Source organism: Mastigoproctus giganteus, chromosome 6 (assembly GCF_048544385.1).
Source record: "Mastigoproctus giganteus isolate SK-2022 chromosome 6, ASM4854438v1, whole genome shotgun sequence".
Lineage (NCBI taxonomy): Eukaryota > Metazoa > Arthropoda > Arachnida > Uropygi > Thelyphonidae > Mastigoproctus > Mastigoproctus giganteus.
The window spans coordinates 141,615,321-141,632,457 of NC_143580.1; the positions used below are offsets into that span (position 1 = coordinate 141,615,321).

The following is a 17,137-nucleotide window of genomic DNA, read 5'->3' on the forward strand; positions in this document are numbered from 1 at the left end:
CAAAAAGTTCTTTACCTATGTAAACTCTAGAAGGAAAGGGATGAATCAGATTGGTCCACTGGATATTGATGATTCAACTGTTGATGATCCTGCTCAGGTGGTAACAATCTAAATGAGTATTTTGCATCTACATTCACACATGAGGAGTTATTCAGGGAAGGGAATGCCAGAGGTGAATTAAACTGAGCTAGATGATTTTGTAATAACTGAGAGTAAAGTGGAGGAGAAATTGTTGAAGATAACATAAGAAAGGCACCTGCAGAGGATGGAATCTATCCAGTTATATTAAAGGAGGCAGCAAAGGAAGTAAGCAAACCCTTAACCATAATTATGAGAGCTTCCCTGGACTCAGGGGAGGTACCATGGACTGGAGATGTGCAAATGTGACCACCAATCCACAAAGGAGGATCAAAGGGCGACACAAGTAATTATAGATCTGTTAGTTTAACTTCTGTTCCGGGGAAATTAATGGAGGCACTGGTTAAAGAAGCACTGAAGGATCATCTAGACAAGACTTCAGTTATAGCTCGGAGAAGCATGGTTTTGTTAAGGGAAGACCATTAAGCTATTTATATAATATGTAAGCTATTTTAACACAGTTACTTATGAGCTGGATGTAAGGAACAATTCTGACATTGGTTATTTGGATTTTAGCAAGGCATTTAACTCAATCCCCTATGAGATGAACTGAGTCAAATACAGTAGAAAGCAGTGGGATTATGTTTTACTTTTTTTGGAATTAAGATGGATTGCAGGGCTGCTGCAAGGCAGAAGGCAGAGGTTTGGGATTGATAGATACTCTTCAGATTGATGTACTGACCCCATGGATTGACCCTTGGATCGCTGTAATTTCCGATTTGCATACACAACACTAACGAAAGGATAGAGGGTGTGATGTCAAAATTTGCAGTGTAAAGACTGGGAGAGTTGTTAAATGATCAGTGCTGAGCAGCAATTCAGGATGATTTGATCATGCTTCAAGATTGGTCAGAAAAGTAGCAGCTATGTTTTAATGCAGCAAAATGCAAAGTCTTACACTTGGGGAACAGCTACCCAAAAATAACTTATATACTTGATGGAGGCTGAATTAAAAACAGTAGAGAAAGAAGGGGTTCTGTTGTTATGATACATAACATATGTTCATAGGAGGAAAGACTTCAAATGTGTCAGCTGTGGAGTGTGGCAACCAGGCCCTTAGATAGAGGGACCTAATTGAAGTCTACAAGGTTCTGAGATGGGATAGTAAAATGAATGAAGGTGAAATTTTTTCTGTTTAGGGGAAGAGATTTAGACTAGATTGCAGAATGTTTCCTTTTAGCCAGCAAGTTGGATTACTAGAACCATGGATAGTTTGAAGTAACGCAAAGGTCAAATAGATATCTAGTGAAGAGGAAAGCACATAATTAGTCTATATTCATATGTACCTTTTATTTCTTATTTTAGTTTCTACATCTTTTATATTTTTATTATTTTTTATTATATTCTTTTGTTATTATTACTGATTATTGTTCTTTTTATTTTATTTTTATTATTTTATTATTTTTCATTTTATATTTATTATTTATTTTTTGACAGGTGCAGCAAAAGCCTGTAACTTTTTAGCACTATATGGCTAATACTAATAATACTACAGCAATAATTTATATATGGTCATTAGTCATAGTAAATTCCACAGCATCTAGGTCCATACAATTGGAAAATTAAGTCAGCTGCACTTCTGGATATTGAAATCACCAAGAAAACTTACACGACACTACTCAATTAGCAAAAAAACATTGCTAGAAAGTGCAATATTTGTCATGCTGTGAGAGCGATACAGAAGTATCACAGTAAACAAATGCAACATTATGGAATTTAAACTAAAGGAGAGGGGGAAAAAACGCAATTCCAGATTAAATCAATGATAAGGAATATCACAGCATGGTAGAAGTAGTAGTGGCATGTGATGCAAGAAAGCAAATGTATGAGCTTATGCAGCATCAGCCAAAAAAAAAAAAAAATCACACCATTCCCTCCAAATGCCTGTCCAGTTCCTCCTTAAATTTATTCAACCTATCAACTTCCACAACGACAGATGGAAGTTTGTTCCAGCAATTAACCACCCGCTGGCTAAAGGCAAATTTCCGCACATCTATTCTACATCTGTCCTTTCTTAATTTGAATTTATGCCCCCTTAGGTTCATAATCTGAACAAGTGGAAGGATCCCATCAGAATTCAGCGTGCTGAACCCATTCAAGGCCTTGATCGAGGAAACTGATAGTTGAGGCCCTGTAAAAAAAAGTAAGTAGGGATTATAAACACATTACTGATATCAGAACTGAGATCACTAATTTCCACTTGCTATCTTCTCTACGCTGTATGCAGTTGTTATTTAAACAGTGTAATGTTTTCTAGAACCATTCAGGCCATATTCATTTCTACTTGCTGATATGATTCTATTAAAAGTTCTGCATCCTAAATTCCAGAGATAGATTAGGGGCTTGAATTAAAATTAATTTATAAAAATCATTATACTCACCAGGTGAAGAATTTCAGTATCTTCAGAGGAAGGTGTCTGTATACATCTATAACATCTACTAAAATTATGTCATTCCATTTTCGCATTTCCTTATGTAATAGTTCATCAGAAGAATGGAAAGAATTCCTCCAGGTTTCTACAGCAGAATCTTTTCCATTGAAAAGTTCATGCAATTCCATTAGATCTGTAAAAGGTTTTCATTATAAATTTAAATACTTCTACAACAGTGTATATCTGAGAATCACAATATATTTTTAGTATGTATTCAAAACATGTATTTCTTTGATATAATTAATAATATGATTCTTCTCTGTACAATCTGTAAAAAGGTTTTATTCATAACTTTAAGTACTTCAACTACACTTTATATCTGAGAATCACAATGTATTCACAATGCTCCCATAGAAGGTAACTACTGGCGATGATTCTAGACTAGTGGGTGCGAGAGTACAAGTGAACAGGCGAAGTTTTTACGGGCTCCAGCAAATAGAGAAGTTTTGCTTTTTTATTGGCTTAAATTGGCATATTAATTTATTTTTTAGAGTTGCTTTATATTCCTAATAACAATACTTTAGTTTAATTTGAATTTAGATAGAGATTATTACTTAGTATCAGTAAGGGTATCAAATCCATGTGTTGAACAGGTTTTGCAGCTCCTGCAAATGCCAATAAAATCAAAATCAATCAATCCCGCAAATGCAGTTTTTAATTATACTTAGCCACTTTATTGACTTAATTGTTAGATTAAATTATTTTCTTAAATAATACCTCGTGTCTGTAGATTAACCATTCGTAACTTGCTACCATCGATATACGGTACGTGTGCACCGAATTAGATAACGGAAAACTAGATAGCGTAAGGTCTAAAGGAAAACTAGATAGAGAGTATAGTAGTATCAATTAATCAGTAAAATTTATGAATCTTATTAAATTTCATTGTCAACTGAACTGTACTTTAACTAAATAAACATAGCAAACTAGTTTTTACAAATGTAACATCATAAATTAATACATATAAGTTGACAGGGGATAAGAAAGTCATATAATGTAATTCGGAGATAACATTCGATACCGAAATACATATATATATAGTGTTATAATTGCATTGGAATATATGTTTAGGGTTATATTTTGTATTGGAATTTTATTGAACTTGAATAGAAGTCATGACTCAGACCAGAGCAGCAAAGCAAAAGGCTCAAACTAATGGAAGTTCTGTGGTTCAGGGGAGAACTGAGGGGGGCAGTTGTCCTCAGAATCACAGTCCATTGAAATGCACTGCTTGTTTCATGTTTGTGGAGCAATCAGGAACGGGATATGATATTGCCATGGGGAATGTCTTTGTGTGTGCGCGCGCGATGTAGGGAGTGCGAGGAAATCAGGCACCAAATCAGCACTGTTATGAGCTTCTATGAGAGGTGGATGCCCTCGAAGGATTTAAATTGAGGGGCCCATCAAGCTCTCAGCTGCCCACATCAATGCCAGAGCTTGCACTTGAACATCAAGCAACATAGCGGCAAACCCCAAGGCAGAATGCACTGGTCCCAAAGGAACTAGTTGTTGTAGGTGACCCTATTGTCAGGGAAACAGGGAACATATTGTGCAAAAAGGATAGATGGAACAGGATCAATGTATGTCTGCCAGGGGCAAAGGTTGATGACGTTGTAGAGCAGATATCATCTTTTAAGGGCACAAAGGGTGATATTGTTGTACACGTTGGCACTAATGATATTAAGAGTAGGAGACCAGCGGAATTACTTAACAAGTACAAGTCAATGCTGAAAACAAGCGGCGAGTTAGGGTTGAATTTGAAAGTGTCTGCAATTCTGCCCAGACACGATAGGAGTGAGTATATGATGAGAGCCTTGTCGATCAATTTGGCCCTGGAGAGATCGTGCAAGGCTCAATGGGTAGAATTTTTTTCAGCCTGGTCTGTGCTTGTTAACAAGAGAGTATTTGCTGATGCTATCGAAGCAGATTTAGATGGGTTGGAAAACTGCTAGCTTGGGGAGGATACACCGACCCATAGATAAACAGTAGCTTCTGGCAGAGGTAAAAGTGATTCTTGCACTACTTCTATTGAAATGCAATTGAGCAGCAGCCTGGAAAGCAAGGTAATGGGGATTTCCAGGACTGCTGGGAGTCATAGTGGAACAAGTAAATACATGGGCTGTGTTAACTAAGAGTAGAAACAGGTGCATGTATACAAGTGGGCCTCGATTAACACAATTAATTTGTCCTGCGAGCACATCGCGCAAAACGGAAATGCGTTAATCGAATATAATAACCAATAGGAAAAATTATAATTGGTCCTTGACCTTCTGGAATGTCCATAAAGAATTTTAAAAATACCTTTTAAATAACTTTTTAACTGTATATAATGTAAAAGATAATGAAAATAATTATGGAATTAAATGTTTATTGCATAAAACAGCGGTTCTTAAACTGTGCGCCGCGCAATATTTTAAATTTTCGAGGGAAACAGCGATATTCGACATCTGTCGGACACCGTGCGAACTACTAGCTCGAGGTAGTTCACAGTTTCAGCATTTCTTATTAAGTTGTTTGGACCTAACTACTAAACGAACCTGTTAGGTATTTCTTTTGGTTTGGGTGTGTATTGAAAAAATTACTGAGACATTAAAGGCGCCGCGAACCAAGAAACTTTGGAAACCTCTGACATAAAATACACAATGAAGAAATTACTGTTGCGGAAATATTTGAACAGTGTTGACTTTCTCTTTTCATCAATCAATTTCTGATAGTGGACAACAATCTTCTCTGGGCCCTGGCAAAATACATAATGCAGAGACCCTCAAACCTTTTGTTTATGGTTCTCTGCGATATGAAAGATTTCATCTAGTTCTTTTACCGTTTTCTCCTTCACGGTAACATTTTCATCTGGCTCATTTCAAAATTTGAATTTTTAAATGCAAGTCTGCATTGACTTTATTAGCGGGAGACAAACACGTCTTCTTCCAGTGGTTGATGGAACACACTGAGGCAGGCAGCAGGTAAATGTTTGTTTATTGACAGTACGACTCGCAGTAAGCTTAACGCGTGATTCAAATCTTTTTCAACTATCGCATTAAAAAAAAAAAAAAAAAGATCGCATTAACTGGAAATTTGCATCATGTAAAGTGAAAAGTGGTATCATTTTTCGAACAGCGTTAACTGAATATCGTGTTAATCGAACTCATGTTATGCGAGGCCTAGCTGTACTTGCATATACACCAATGCTAGGAGTATAGTTAATAAATTCGATGAGCTTGAAGTGCTAGTCAAGACATCAAAGGCAGATATTGTTGGGATATCAGAGACATGATGACATACAGACATAAGCAGTGCAGAACTGGAATTTGGGGAGTACAATGTGTACAGAAAGGATAGACAGGGCAAAGACAGAAAGGGTGGAGAGGTTATGCTGTTAGTTAAGAAACACATACAATCTAAGGAAGTGCATCCAACTGATGTTGGTGGGCAATGCAATGTTGAGTCTGTTCGTTGTAACATAAGCACTGGTAAAGGAAAAATGAGAGTAGGTGTGTGTTATAGGCCAAATGAATCTGATGAGTCTAATGAGCAATTGTGCAGAGAAATAGAGCGGGCCAGTAAATCAGAGTGTCTTATAATGAGGGATTTTAACTTCCCAGAGATTGACTGGAATTTGTGGGTTGGTCACTCACAAACTAGCAAGGCTTTTGTGGATTTATTGGATGATTGTTTTCTACAGCAGTATGTTCAGGAGGCAACTAGAGGGGCTAATATTCTTGATCTGATGATCAGAAGTGATTCTTCATGCATCAAGAATCTGCAGATAAAGGAACCACTAGATGTCAGTGATCACAGTGTGCTGAAGTGGGATTTACTGAAAGAGGTAACTACCATCAAGGGTAAAGGGAAGGGTTTTTGCTTTCGTAAAGGTCACTATGATAGTCTGAGACAGGATTTAAATTCTATACGGTGGAACCAACTGATGATATTACCAATAGCAAATTCAAAATGGGAAGTATTCAAAGAATTAATCTTGGAAGCTACTAGGCTTTTTATACCAACTAAGAAATACTGTTCAAGGTTTAGGCCTAAATGGATGTCAGATGAATTAATGAGGCTCGTGGCAGAGAAGAAAAATGTATGGGATGCATATAAATTATCAGATGACACAGAAGCCTACAGCAGATATAAGTCAATCTGTAATCAAGTAACAAAGGAGGTTACGAGAAATCTTTGGCAAAGGATGCAATGAAAAACAGCGAAGTGTTCTTTACTTACATAAACTCTAGAAGGAAAGGGATGATTCAGATTGGACCACTTAACATAGATGGTTTGACTATTGATGATCATGCTCAGGTAGCTGATAAACTGAATGACTATTTTGCATCTACATTCACACATGAGGAGTTATTCAATAAGGGGAGTGCCAGAAGTTTATCAAATGCTAACAGGGACCTACGTGATTTTGTAATTACTGAGAGCAAAGTGGAGGAGAAATTGTTGAAGTTAAACATGAGGAAGACACCTGGGGTGGATGGGATCTATCTAGTTATATTAAAGGAGGCGGAAAAGGAAGTAAGAAAACCTTTAGCCATAATTATGGGAGCTTCCTTGGACTCAGGGGAGGTCCTCATGAAGTGGGGGTGTGGCATTTATCATCAATTCACTAAGGGGGTTCAAAAGGTGACACAAGTAACTACAGACCTGTTAGTTTAACTTGTGTTCTGGAGAAATAATGGAATCACTGGTTAAAGAAGCACTGGAGGATCATCTAGACAAGACTGCAGTAATAGTTAAGACACAGCATGGGTTTGTTAAAGGGAGGTCTTGTCTGACCAATTTGATTGGATACTATGATGTGGTCACAAAGGAACTGAATGCCAAAAATAATTTTGATATCATATACTTGGATTTCAGGAAAACCTTTGATACTGTTGCACATGGAAGACTGCTGTACAAATTGGAGAGGTGTTGCATTAAGGGTAAGTTGCTAGAATGGATAAAGGGATGGTTTAGTGGGAGAAGACAGAGAGTGGTAATCAATGGACGCTAATCTTCTGTGACAAATTTTATCAGTGAGGTTCCCCAGGGTTCGGTGTTGGGTCAATTGTTGTTTAATATATTTATCAATGATATTGATGAAGGTATATCAGGTTTAATGTCCAAGTTTGCAGATGATACAAAGATTGGCAGGGTTGTTAACGACAGTAAAGACAATATGCGACTACAACTGGGTCTAGATAAGTTGGGAAAATGGGCTGAGAAGAGGCAACTGAAGTTTAACATTGACCAATGAAAAGTACTGCATATGGGTAGCAATAACCAAAGAGAAATGTACCAACTGTGTGGTACTACACTCAGGGAAGTGGAAAATGAAAAAGACCTGGGGGTAATTGTGCAGTCAAATATGAAGTTTGCTGAGCAGTGCAGATGGGCTGCCAAGGGCAGGTCATGGAGTCTTGTCACAAAGGAGTGCTCTTACCAAGAAAGGATTAAGTTCTGCAAATTGCAGTGCCTGGACAGTAGGCACCTGTGAGGCAATCTGATTGAGGTGTATAAGGTCTTGAATCGGTTGAGCAAGGTGAATGCTGATGGGATGCTTCCTCTTGCTCAAACTAAGAACATGAGGGGTCACAGTTTCAAATTGAGGAAAGATAGTTGTAGAATAGATGTGCAGAAATTTGCCTTTAGGCAGCGGGTAGTTGATTGGTGGAACAGGCTTCCATCTTTTGTTGTGGAAGCTAATAGCCTAAATAAATTTAAGGCTGAGCTGGACAGTCATTTGAAATGAATGGAAGGGTGAAATGGGAGAGGTTTTTTTTTTTTTTTTTTTTTTTTTTTTATGGCTTGCTTTCTTGCATCGTATGCCTCTACTAATGCTAATTCTTTGTACACCTTAACAACCATGGCAACTGACAAGAAATGTTGTTTCTGAAATGGAAGCACTCGACAGATAAGCTACCAACAACCATACCCTTTTGAAACTCCTGAATATCTTTACTACGTCCCATAACTGATATTTTATCACTTTGATTTGCATGACCTGGTGTAAATTATAACTGCTCTAGTGTACAAAGCTGTTCGGGTTTTTATACTGAAGGCTATATGGCATAGTCTTATGGTTGGAATGGTCATAATTTAGTGATCACTGAGTGTATATATTCAGAACAATTTTGTTTTTTAAAACCACAGTTGTTTTTACTGTTTTCTTTATTTTCTTGTCAATCTAACACCAGGGCACTGGTGTGCAGAGACAAAAAAATTCACGAAGCAACAATAATAATATAATTATCATTTAATTAGGGTAGCTGCGGTCGAACGGTTGTGGGCCACAAGTAAGGAGATTGTGGGTATATGTTATAATGAAAAAATGCTTTATTTTATTATTTGAATAATGACAACTTATATTATGATTATATGTTGTTATAATATGTTATAATGAAAAAATGCTTTATTTTATTATTTGAATAATGACAACTTATATTATGATTATATGTTGTTGTTGTTATTTGGTTTTTAGGAGCATTAGCAACTAAGGCCATATTGCTCCGGGATATGCGGTGGTCATTCCCTGACCTTTCCGCACCCTCCGTATTTGGTGGTGACGGGCTCGAACCCCAGTCTAATCAAGAAGCGTGTGCTGCTCCTTCCCACCTGGCTAAGGAGGCACCATGATTATATGTAATGTTAACCTTGAGTAGTCACATGAGGTGCTTAACAACATAAGTAGTATAATTTTTACTGTTAAAAATTATTTTTTTAACAGTAAATCATCATTTAACTGCTTAAAAATAACTGTCTGCAAAATTCTTTGCTATCAATTTTTGCAATAATACTTCTTGAAGTCAGCTTGTTGATTGTCTTAATTAATTAAATCGTCCAGATAGTGAAATCTGAATACAACTTCTGATTTAGCCACTGGTTCTTGAAAAAGTAATTTCTTGCTATCTCTTCAAAAACTTGCTTTGGGAACAAAAAAAAATAATAAATAAAAATAAAAAATACTCCATATAAAAATCTCCACAGAAATATTACTGCCATATTTACAAAATAACTGAATGAAATTGAGTTTTACAACACTTAATATTTCATTTTTGGAAATGGTTTCAGTTTGAAAGAACTACTTCACACCTTTAGTAATAAAAATTGCAAGTTAAATAACTGGAAAAATAAATAAATAAAATTAGTGAGAACTGGTTTGATTTGATTTGATTTTGCTTTTACTGGTGCAAAAATGACTGTGGTTACACTGCACCAGGAAAAAAGTTAAAATACAAAAAACAATAGATTCTATTAATCTTTAAAAAGGTTGCCTCATCAAATTATTTTATATATATATATATATATATATATAAATAGAAGCAGTATAAGTTTAAAAATAAATTATCTAATTTAGATACATGTGTATATATTAATTGCTTGTAAGAACTTTAACACTACTGACACATGGTTGATGTCTGATAAAATCTGACTGAATGTATAAGGCCCAGTCAGGTAAGTGAGAACTGGAATTCTTAACTCTAATAGAGTCCAAGTGACAGAACTTAAAAGCCACAAAATGACAAAATCCTTGATGATATAATTTTTATTATATATACAAAGCATTTTTAATACACTGACCATTGAAATACATATTATACTTATAACACAACAAAACTGTTGTTCTGTTGTGTTAAGAGTTTACAATTAACAATTTTGTTATGTTAGAATTTCTAAGCAAAAAGAATATGGGTCAATATTTTATAAAGGAATAAAATTTTTTGCTGAATGGCATTTATTTGCAAGTGTGCTTGTGATAATTTAGCAAAAGGCCAACATCTTAACTAAAATCGAGTCAGTCTGTCATAAAATAATAATAATAATAAAAAAAATAAATAAATAAAAAAATTGAATGAATGGATGTTTCCAAAATTTTAACCTTCTCTATTCCTTTTAACAGCCATACCAAATCAACTATTGGCCTCCCTTCTCAAATAATACATTCAAATAGAAAAAGAAAGGAGATGTGGTTGAGCCCGCCCTTTATGTTTTCTTTTATTACCATGTTTTAAATTAAAATTTTTAATTTAAATTAAAAATGTAATAAACTGAATAATAAATAAAATAAAATAAAAATAGCTGTCATATTAACCAATATTAATTGATACTGTTTCATTTATTTTATTTATGTTTGACTATTTTCTTCAGTAGTTTGATTTGGTAATTTTATTTTGCATTAGTTTTGGCTTTGCCCATTCACCACTGGTTGACTCAAAATTAACATTTTGTATGTTTGGATTTTAGTTCTGCAGAGGGCTGGCTATAATTTAGTTTGTAGTAGATTTAGACTGGATTGTGGGATTTTTTTGTAGATTTAGACTGGATTGTGGGATTTTTTTGTAGATTTAGACTGGATTGCAAGAAGTTTTCTTTTAATCAACAATTTAATTACTGGAATAAGTTACCTCCATAGGTGGTTGAGGTTTTGAATTTTCGCTAACTTGAAGAAATTCAAAGGATGGACACCTACACGAGGAGGGAATCAAACAGATATCTCATTTTATTTTATTATTTATCTATTACTGTGTATTTATTTTTAATTAATTAAATTTTTGTTTTGGCTCTTAACAAGAGAAGACTAGGACTTCCTTGCACCATATGGCTAATACTAATACTATACAAGTTTTATGGTTGAAATGTTTGTCAGATCATTACAGTCTAAACAGTCTAACCTTGATTGGGATTAAATTTTGTAATAAATTTAATTTTCATGTTTCCATTTTTGGCTATACAATCAATGATCATAAGCGAATGCTTTCTTTCAAAGTCTTCTAAAATTAACAAAACTTCAGGAAATAATCTGGGTAAGTTAATCTCTACTTCATCTATATACATAAACAGATCTTAAAAATATTGAAGCTTAAGCTCAAGATTACAATTGTTCTTTAAATATACATCTTGGTATTTTATTAGCAAGTGCTGTAGTTATTAACACTAATGAGTGTTAATTCAACCAAGAAGAATGACTATATCCTCTGACACATTCACTATAGGATACAAGACACATTCACTATAGGACAGTTCCTAGCGCATTTAATTAATGCAGTTATGCAGATTTTCACTCTTCTATATTCAACATTATGTTTGTTAACTTCTTCAGAAAGATTCCTCATCACAGATGGACATTACCATCACATATTATTCAAAAAAAAAAAAAAAAAAAAGATAATGATGCACTCTGTTATCCACTGTTGTGTGCAGCAGTTTGTATGATGGGAAAGATGTTTTCTCTATCAGTGTCTCTCAACTTTTTTTTTTTCGTAATGGAGCACACTGGAATGAATAAGAAATTGAAAAACAAAAAAATCTATATAAACTTTATTATGTTCATTTGCTTTCAGTACCAATAAACCTCTGTCTGCATTCAAATTAATTACGGCATAAGAATTTATTTTTAGTAAAGACATATGAGTATATTTTATTTTCATTTTAAAGTGCATCAAAATAATGAAATATAATAAGTGATAAATTTTGTGGAATGATCAACACAATATGCGGGCAATTTTTAACAATAGGTGGAGTAAAAAATGCTCTGCTCTGCATAGTTGTGTGAGGGACATTCATTTCATTACAAGCATGATACACAGATTTTTATTTATTTATTATTTTTTGGAATACAAACAAATGGATTACAAAGACATGCAATTAAAGCAATAGTCACAGAAGCCAAGTATACATATGTACTATTAAGAAAACATAGCAAAAGGAGGATGCTGAGATGGATGAATACAGAGCTGGCCAGTCTAATAGAGCACAAAAATGTGGCATGGGAAAATTACAGAGATGATAAGTATTGAAGCCTACAATGGCTACAGGTTGATCTGTAAGAAAAAGGTCAGGGTGGCAAAGGTTCAGTATGAGAAGGCACTGACTGAGAGAGTAAAGATCAGGAACAAGGAGTTTTTCATATATGTGAATGCAAAGAAGAAAAAAAAAAAAAAATCAGATCAGACCCTTGTGTAGGCCCTTCAAGATAAAGAGAGGATGAAATATATGAAAATAGCAATTTCAAAATTAGAGATAACTGTTTATTAAGAAAAAAAATTTGCCTAAAGGCAAGTAAGGCACCTGGAGTTCATGGTACATAACCCAGCAGTTTTGATGGAGGTGGGCAGAGAGTGCATTGAACTATTAAAGTTAATTATGAGGGCATCATTAGGCTCAGGAGAGATTCCCTTAGATAATTTGGAGAAGTGCCAACATATCTCCAATACAGAAAGGCAGTTCTGATAGTGAGGTAAGTAATTACATACCAGTCAGTCTAACTTCAGTAATTGGGAAAATCTTAGAGGCAATGATTAAAGAGCTATTCAGGGACATTTAGCTAGAGATGGCATTCTGAAGGACACAACCTTTGGCATTCTGAAGGACACACATTTAGGAAAACCAAGTTTAACTAACCTGGTTAGCAGGACATAGTTATTCATCTGCTGGAAAAAGCAAATAATTTCAATACAGTTTATTTGGATTTTAGCAAGGCATTTGACTTAGCCCCTCATCCCTCATGAGAGGTTACTGTATAAATTAAACACATTGGGATCATGGGCAAGATTCTAAGACTGACTGGAGGGCAGGAGGCAGAGTTGTATCAGAAGTGCGACCCTCCCCACAAGGATCAATTCTTGGACCACCGTTGTTTCTGATTGTCACAAACATCAACACGGGGATAGAGTGCATAATGACAAAAGTTTGTGATGATGTAAATAGTGGGAGAGTGGTAAGATCAGTACCAAGTCATAATGATCCTTAATCATTGCTGCCTCCAAGATTTGAACAGGCTGCCAAACACATTTTAATGCAGTCAAATGCAAGGTATTACACTTGGAGAATAGCAACCCCAAAATAACTTGTACACTTGGTGGGGCTGAATTAAAAATAGTAGAGGAAGAAAAGGATCTGGGAGTTTGATATGAAATTCCACCATATCATAGCAGTACAGACAAGTGGCCAGGAAGGCTCATGGTCTGCTGTTGATGCTTTATCGAAAAAAAAAAAAAAAAAAAAAAAAAGACACTGAACTTCTTGAAAGGGTCCAAAGATGGGCAACCCATATAGCAAAATTAGCAAAAGGTTGACCATATGAGGACAGTCTTCAATTATGTGAGTTACAGAGTTTGGCAATTAGGCACCTTTGAAGGAACATGTTTGAGGTCTATGAAGCACTGAGAGGAGATAGACAAATGGAAGGCAAAATTTTCATCTTCAAATTACTAGGGAAGAGGTTTCAGACTGGACTGCAGGTGTGTTTCTTTTAGCCAGCAAGTTGTTGATTACGGGATCAAGTTACCTCTGCAAATAGTTGACAGTTTAGAGGAATTCAAAGGTCAACTGGATAGTTATCTAAGTGAAGAGGGAAGCAATAATTAGTTTATTTTCTTATCTACTTTTTTATACATTTTTGTTTATTTTTTATATCCCTTTTTATATTTTATATGGTGGCAACACAAGCCACCATATAAAGTAGATATTAAGTAAATAAAATCTGCATTGATCATAGACAATTCACTGCCACTCTTTGTGAAATGTTAGTACAGAAAATACTTTTTTAGATTGTTTGTATCAACAAACAATCAAACTAGAAAATACTTTTAAGTTTTTCAATCCAAATGTAACTTGCTTTTCAGTGATTATTATTGGTTTTATCATAAAAGTTTCAAAACTGGAATAATCATTTTGAATTCTCCTGCATTTTACCTAGTTCTTTATTTCTTATAATAAAAGAAATAATAAACAGAATACTTGCTAGCAATGGAGAAAATTATACTTGGTGCAACTGTATTATCTTGGTGAAATTCCAGAGTATCAAAATCTTCATGATTTCTATATATCTGAAAAAAATTTCATTAGTTTTATTTAGAGGAAAAAAATCATTGTTTAATAAAATCTGAATGTAATAGTTAAAAACAAGTTAAGAAGTTAGAGATTATTAATTCCACATCTTGTGTTATTCAAGAAATAGCTTTAAAAAACATTAAACCTTTTCTTGTGCTTTTTTTTTTTTTATCTTCCTTTCCAAATGAAATATGATAGTGGTGCAAAGTTCATCTGGACTTAATATTAATATTCAGTATTAATAATGACAAAATGATGCAAGGAAGCAAGCTTACACAGCATGAGTCATAAAAAAATTATAATTACCCACTTCATTTGTCCATCCCTTATAATAATATTATAAGGGATGGACTTATGAGAAGACAGTGAGTGGTAATCAATGGACACTGCTCATCATGGACTAAAGCTTTAGTGGAGTCCCTCAGGGTTCAGTGTTGGGTCCATTATTGTTTTCTGTATTTATAAATAATATTGATGATGGTATATCAAGCTTAATGTCCAAGTTTGCAGACGATATGAAAGTTGGCAGGGTTGTCAAGGACGCTACTGACACTACGCTGCTGCAACAGGATCTGGAAAGGTTCAGCAGATGGGCTGAGAGGTGGCAAATGAAGTTAACATTGACAAATGTAAAGTACTACATATGGGAAACAGCAACCCCAGAGCAACGTATCAACTCTGTGGTACTACACTGACAGTGGTAGAGAATGAAAGGGACCTGGGGGTGGTTTTGCAGGCAGATATGAAGTTCTCTGAGCAGTGCAGATGGGCTGCAAGAGTAGCTCATGGTGTATTGTCAATGATATATAGGAATTTTTCTAGCAGGGATAAGGAGGTGATTATTCCCTTGTATAAGGCAATGTTCAGGCCACACCTAGAGTACTGTATACAGGTCTGGAGGCCTCATTTCAAGAAGGAGGTAGAGCTGCTGGAACAAGTACAGAGAAGGGCAACAAGATTAGTGAATGGAACAAAGGGGTGCTCTTACGAAGAAAGGCTTAAGTTTTGCAAATTACAGTGTCTGGAGACTAGGCACCGGCGAGGTGATCTGATAGAGGTGTATAAAGCCTTGAATGGTTTGAGCATGCTCAATGCTGATGGGATTCTTCCTCTTGCTCAGAATAATCACCTGAGAGAGCATAAACCTTTAGCCAGTGGGTGGTTGATTGGTGGAACAGACTTTTATCCCTTGTCGTGGAAGTTGATAGCCTAAATAAGTTTAAGGCTCAGCTGGACAGGTATTTCGAACAAACAGAGGGGTGAAGTGGAAGTGGTTTTTTTTTTTTTTTTTTTTTGGCTGATGCTGCATAAGCTTGCTTTCTTGCATTAAATGCCTCTACTAATGCTAATATGTCCAATCTTTCTTTATACAGGCAGTTCTCGCTTTGCGAGTTCCCAAGTTTACGGGTTTTTTTCCCCCAAGTATCAAGTATCAACAAAATCAAAAATATGAACATTAATTGTAAAAAATGAAATGTTAAACATTCATAAATATCACATTCCAAACCACGTGCGTAGCTATACAATACAGTGTACCCTGCTTTACGATATTAATCAGTTTCAGAGACACCATCGTATTGTAAAAATATCGTAATGTGAACCCAATAACACATTGTTTTTTGGTAATTCGTTTCAAGATCTCGGAAGTTGAAATTTTCGCTGTATAACTAAGCTATTTATCTCTCTAAAATGTTATTTTTAAGGTCACGAGCGTGACCTTAAGGCCATATCAAAGGTCGTGAGCATGGTTTGTAAATTGTATTAGTTACCAATTCAAATCATTAAAATGCACTACACTTTCATTGTAATCATATGTTCCATTATAAGAATCAATTTTAAAAGCCTTTGTGATATTTTTCTAAAGCACATTTGTGGAGGTCATGACCATAAAACAATAAAAACAATTTGCACTTTCCGGTTTATTGGGCTTTTCTGTTACCGAAAGAAATTAAAAATGGGTAGTAAACTCGATCTTCTTGCATTTGCGAAAATACCGATAGCTGGAATTGTGTGGTATTTTATGTTATTATGGTGAAATGTGTTTCTCCTTTACTGAAATCTTCAATCATATAAAAAAAACATAAATACATTTTCAAAATCTTCTCTTTGTTCCTTTTTTTTTTTTTAAGCTTCGTAAACTTGTTACTCCAAGCGAATCGTGTCAGTTGCAATTTGTGCATGCTGTTAAAAAATGCTTATGCATGCAATTGTGAAATTTATAATTAAAAGAGAAGATTATCTTGGAAACAAATGCCTCTTGAAACATTTCTGAAGAAGACAACTTCTTGTGCAACGAACCAATGAGTGCTGAGCCAATAATGAGTGATCAATGAGTGTGCATTTAGTTGATGATGATGAAAAATAAACTTTAGCATTTGTAAGTCGTAAATAATTTCTCTATTATTATAATTTGCTTGATTTTACAGGCTACATTTTCATTTCTTTCGATAAATCAATCATTGTTTAAATATAAACTGTTGTTATGTTGTTGTTATTTGGTTTTTAGGAGCATTAGCAACTAAGGCCATATTGCTCCGGGATATGCGGTGGTCATTCCCTTGACCTTTCCACATCCTCCGTATTTGGTGGTGACGGGCTCGAACCCCGGTCTAATCAAGAAGCGTGTGCTACGCACTGCTGCTCCTTCCCACCTGGCTATGGAGGCGCCTAAATATAAACTAATCAGCTAACTAATTTCATTGTTGAGAATGTAACCCCTATTCTTATGTCTATGGGAAATAAATTCCCGCTTA

At 35.1% G+C, this 17,137-nt stretch overlaps 1 protein-coding gene across 1 annotated transcript in view; it reads right to left on the reverse strand.

The window, feature by feature from the left end:
* The window catches only part of LOC150084626 (UDP-GalNAc:beta-1,3-N-acetylgalactosaminyltransferase 2-like), a 185,834-nt gene that overhangs the window by 74,284 nt on the left and 94,413 nt on the right, over positions 1-17,137 (reverse strand). Inside the window, exons 7-8 of the mRNA XM_090375365.1 lie at positions 14,296-14,380; positions 2,520-2,703 (exon numbers count right to left, since the gene is read on the reverse strand). Of these exons, the coding sequence (XP_090231491.1) occupies positions 2,520-2,703; positions 14,296-14,380 (269 nt within the window). The remainder of the gene's footprint in view (positions 1-2,519; positions 2,704-14,295; positions 14,381-17,137) is intronic.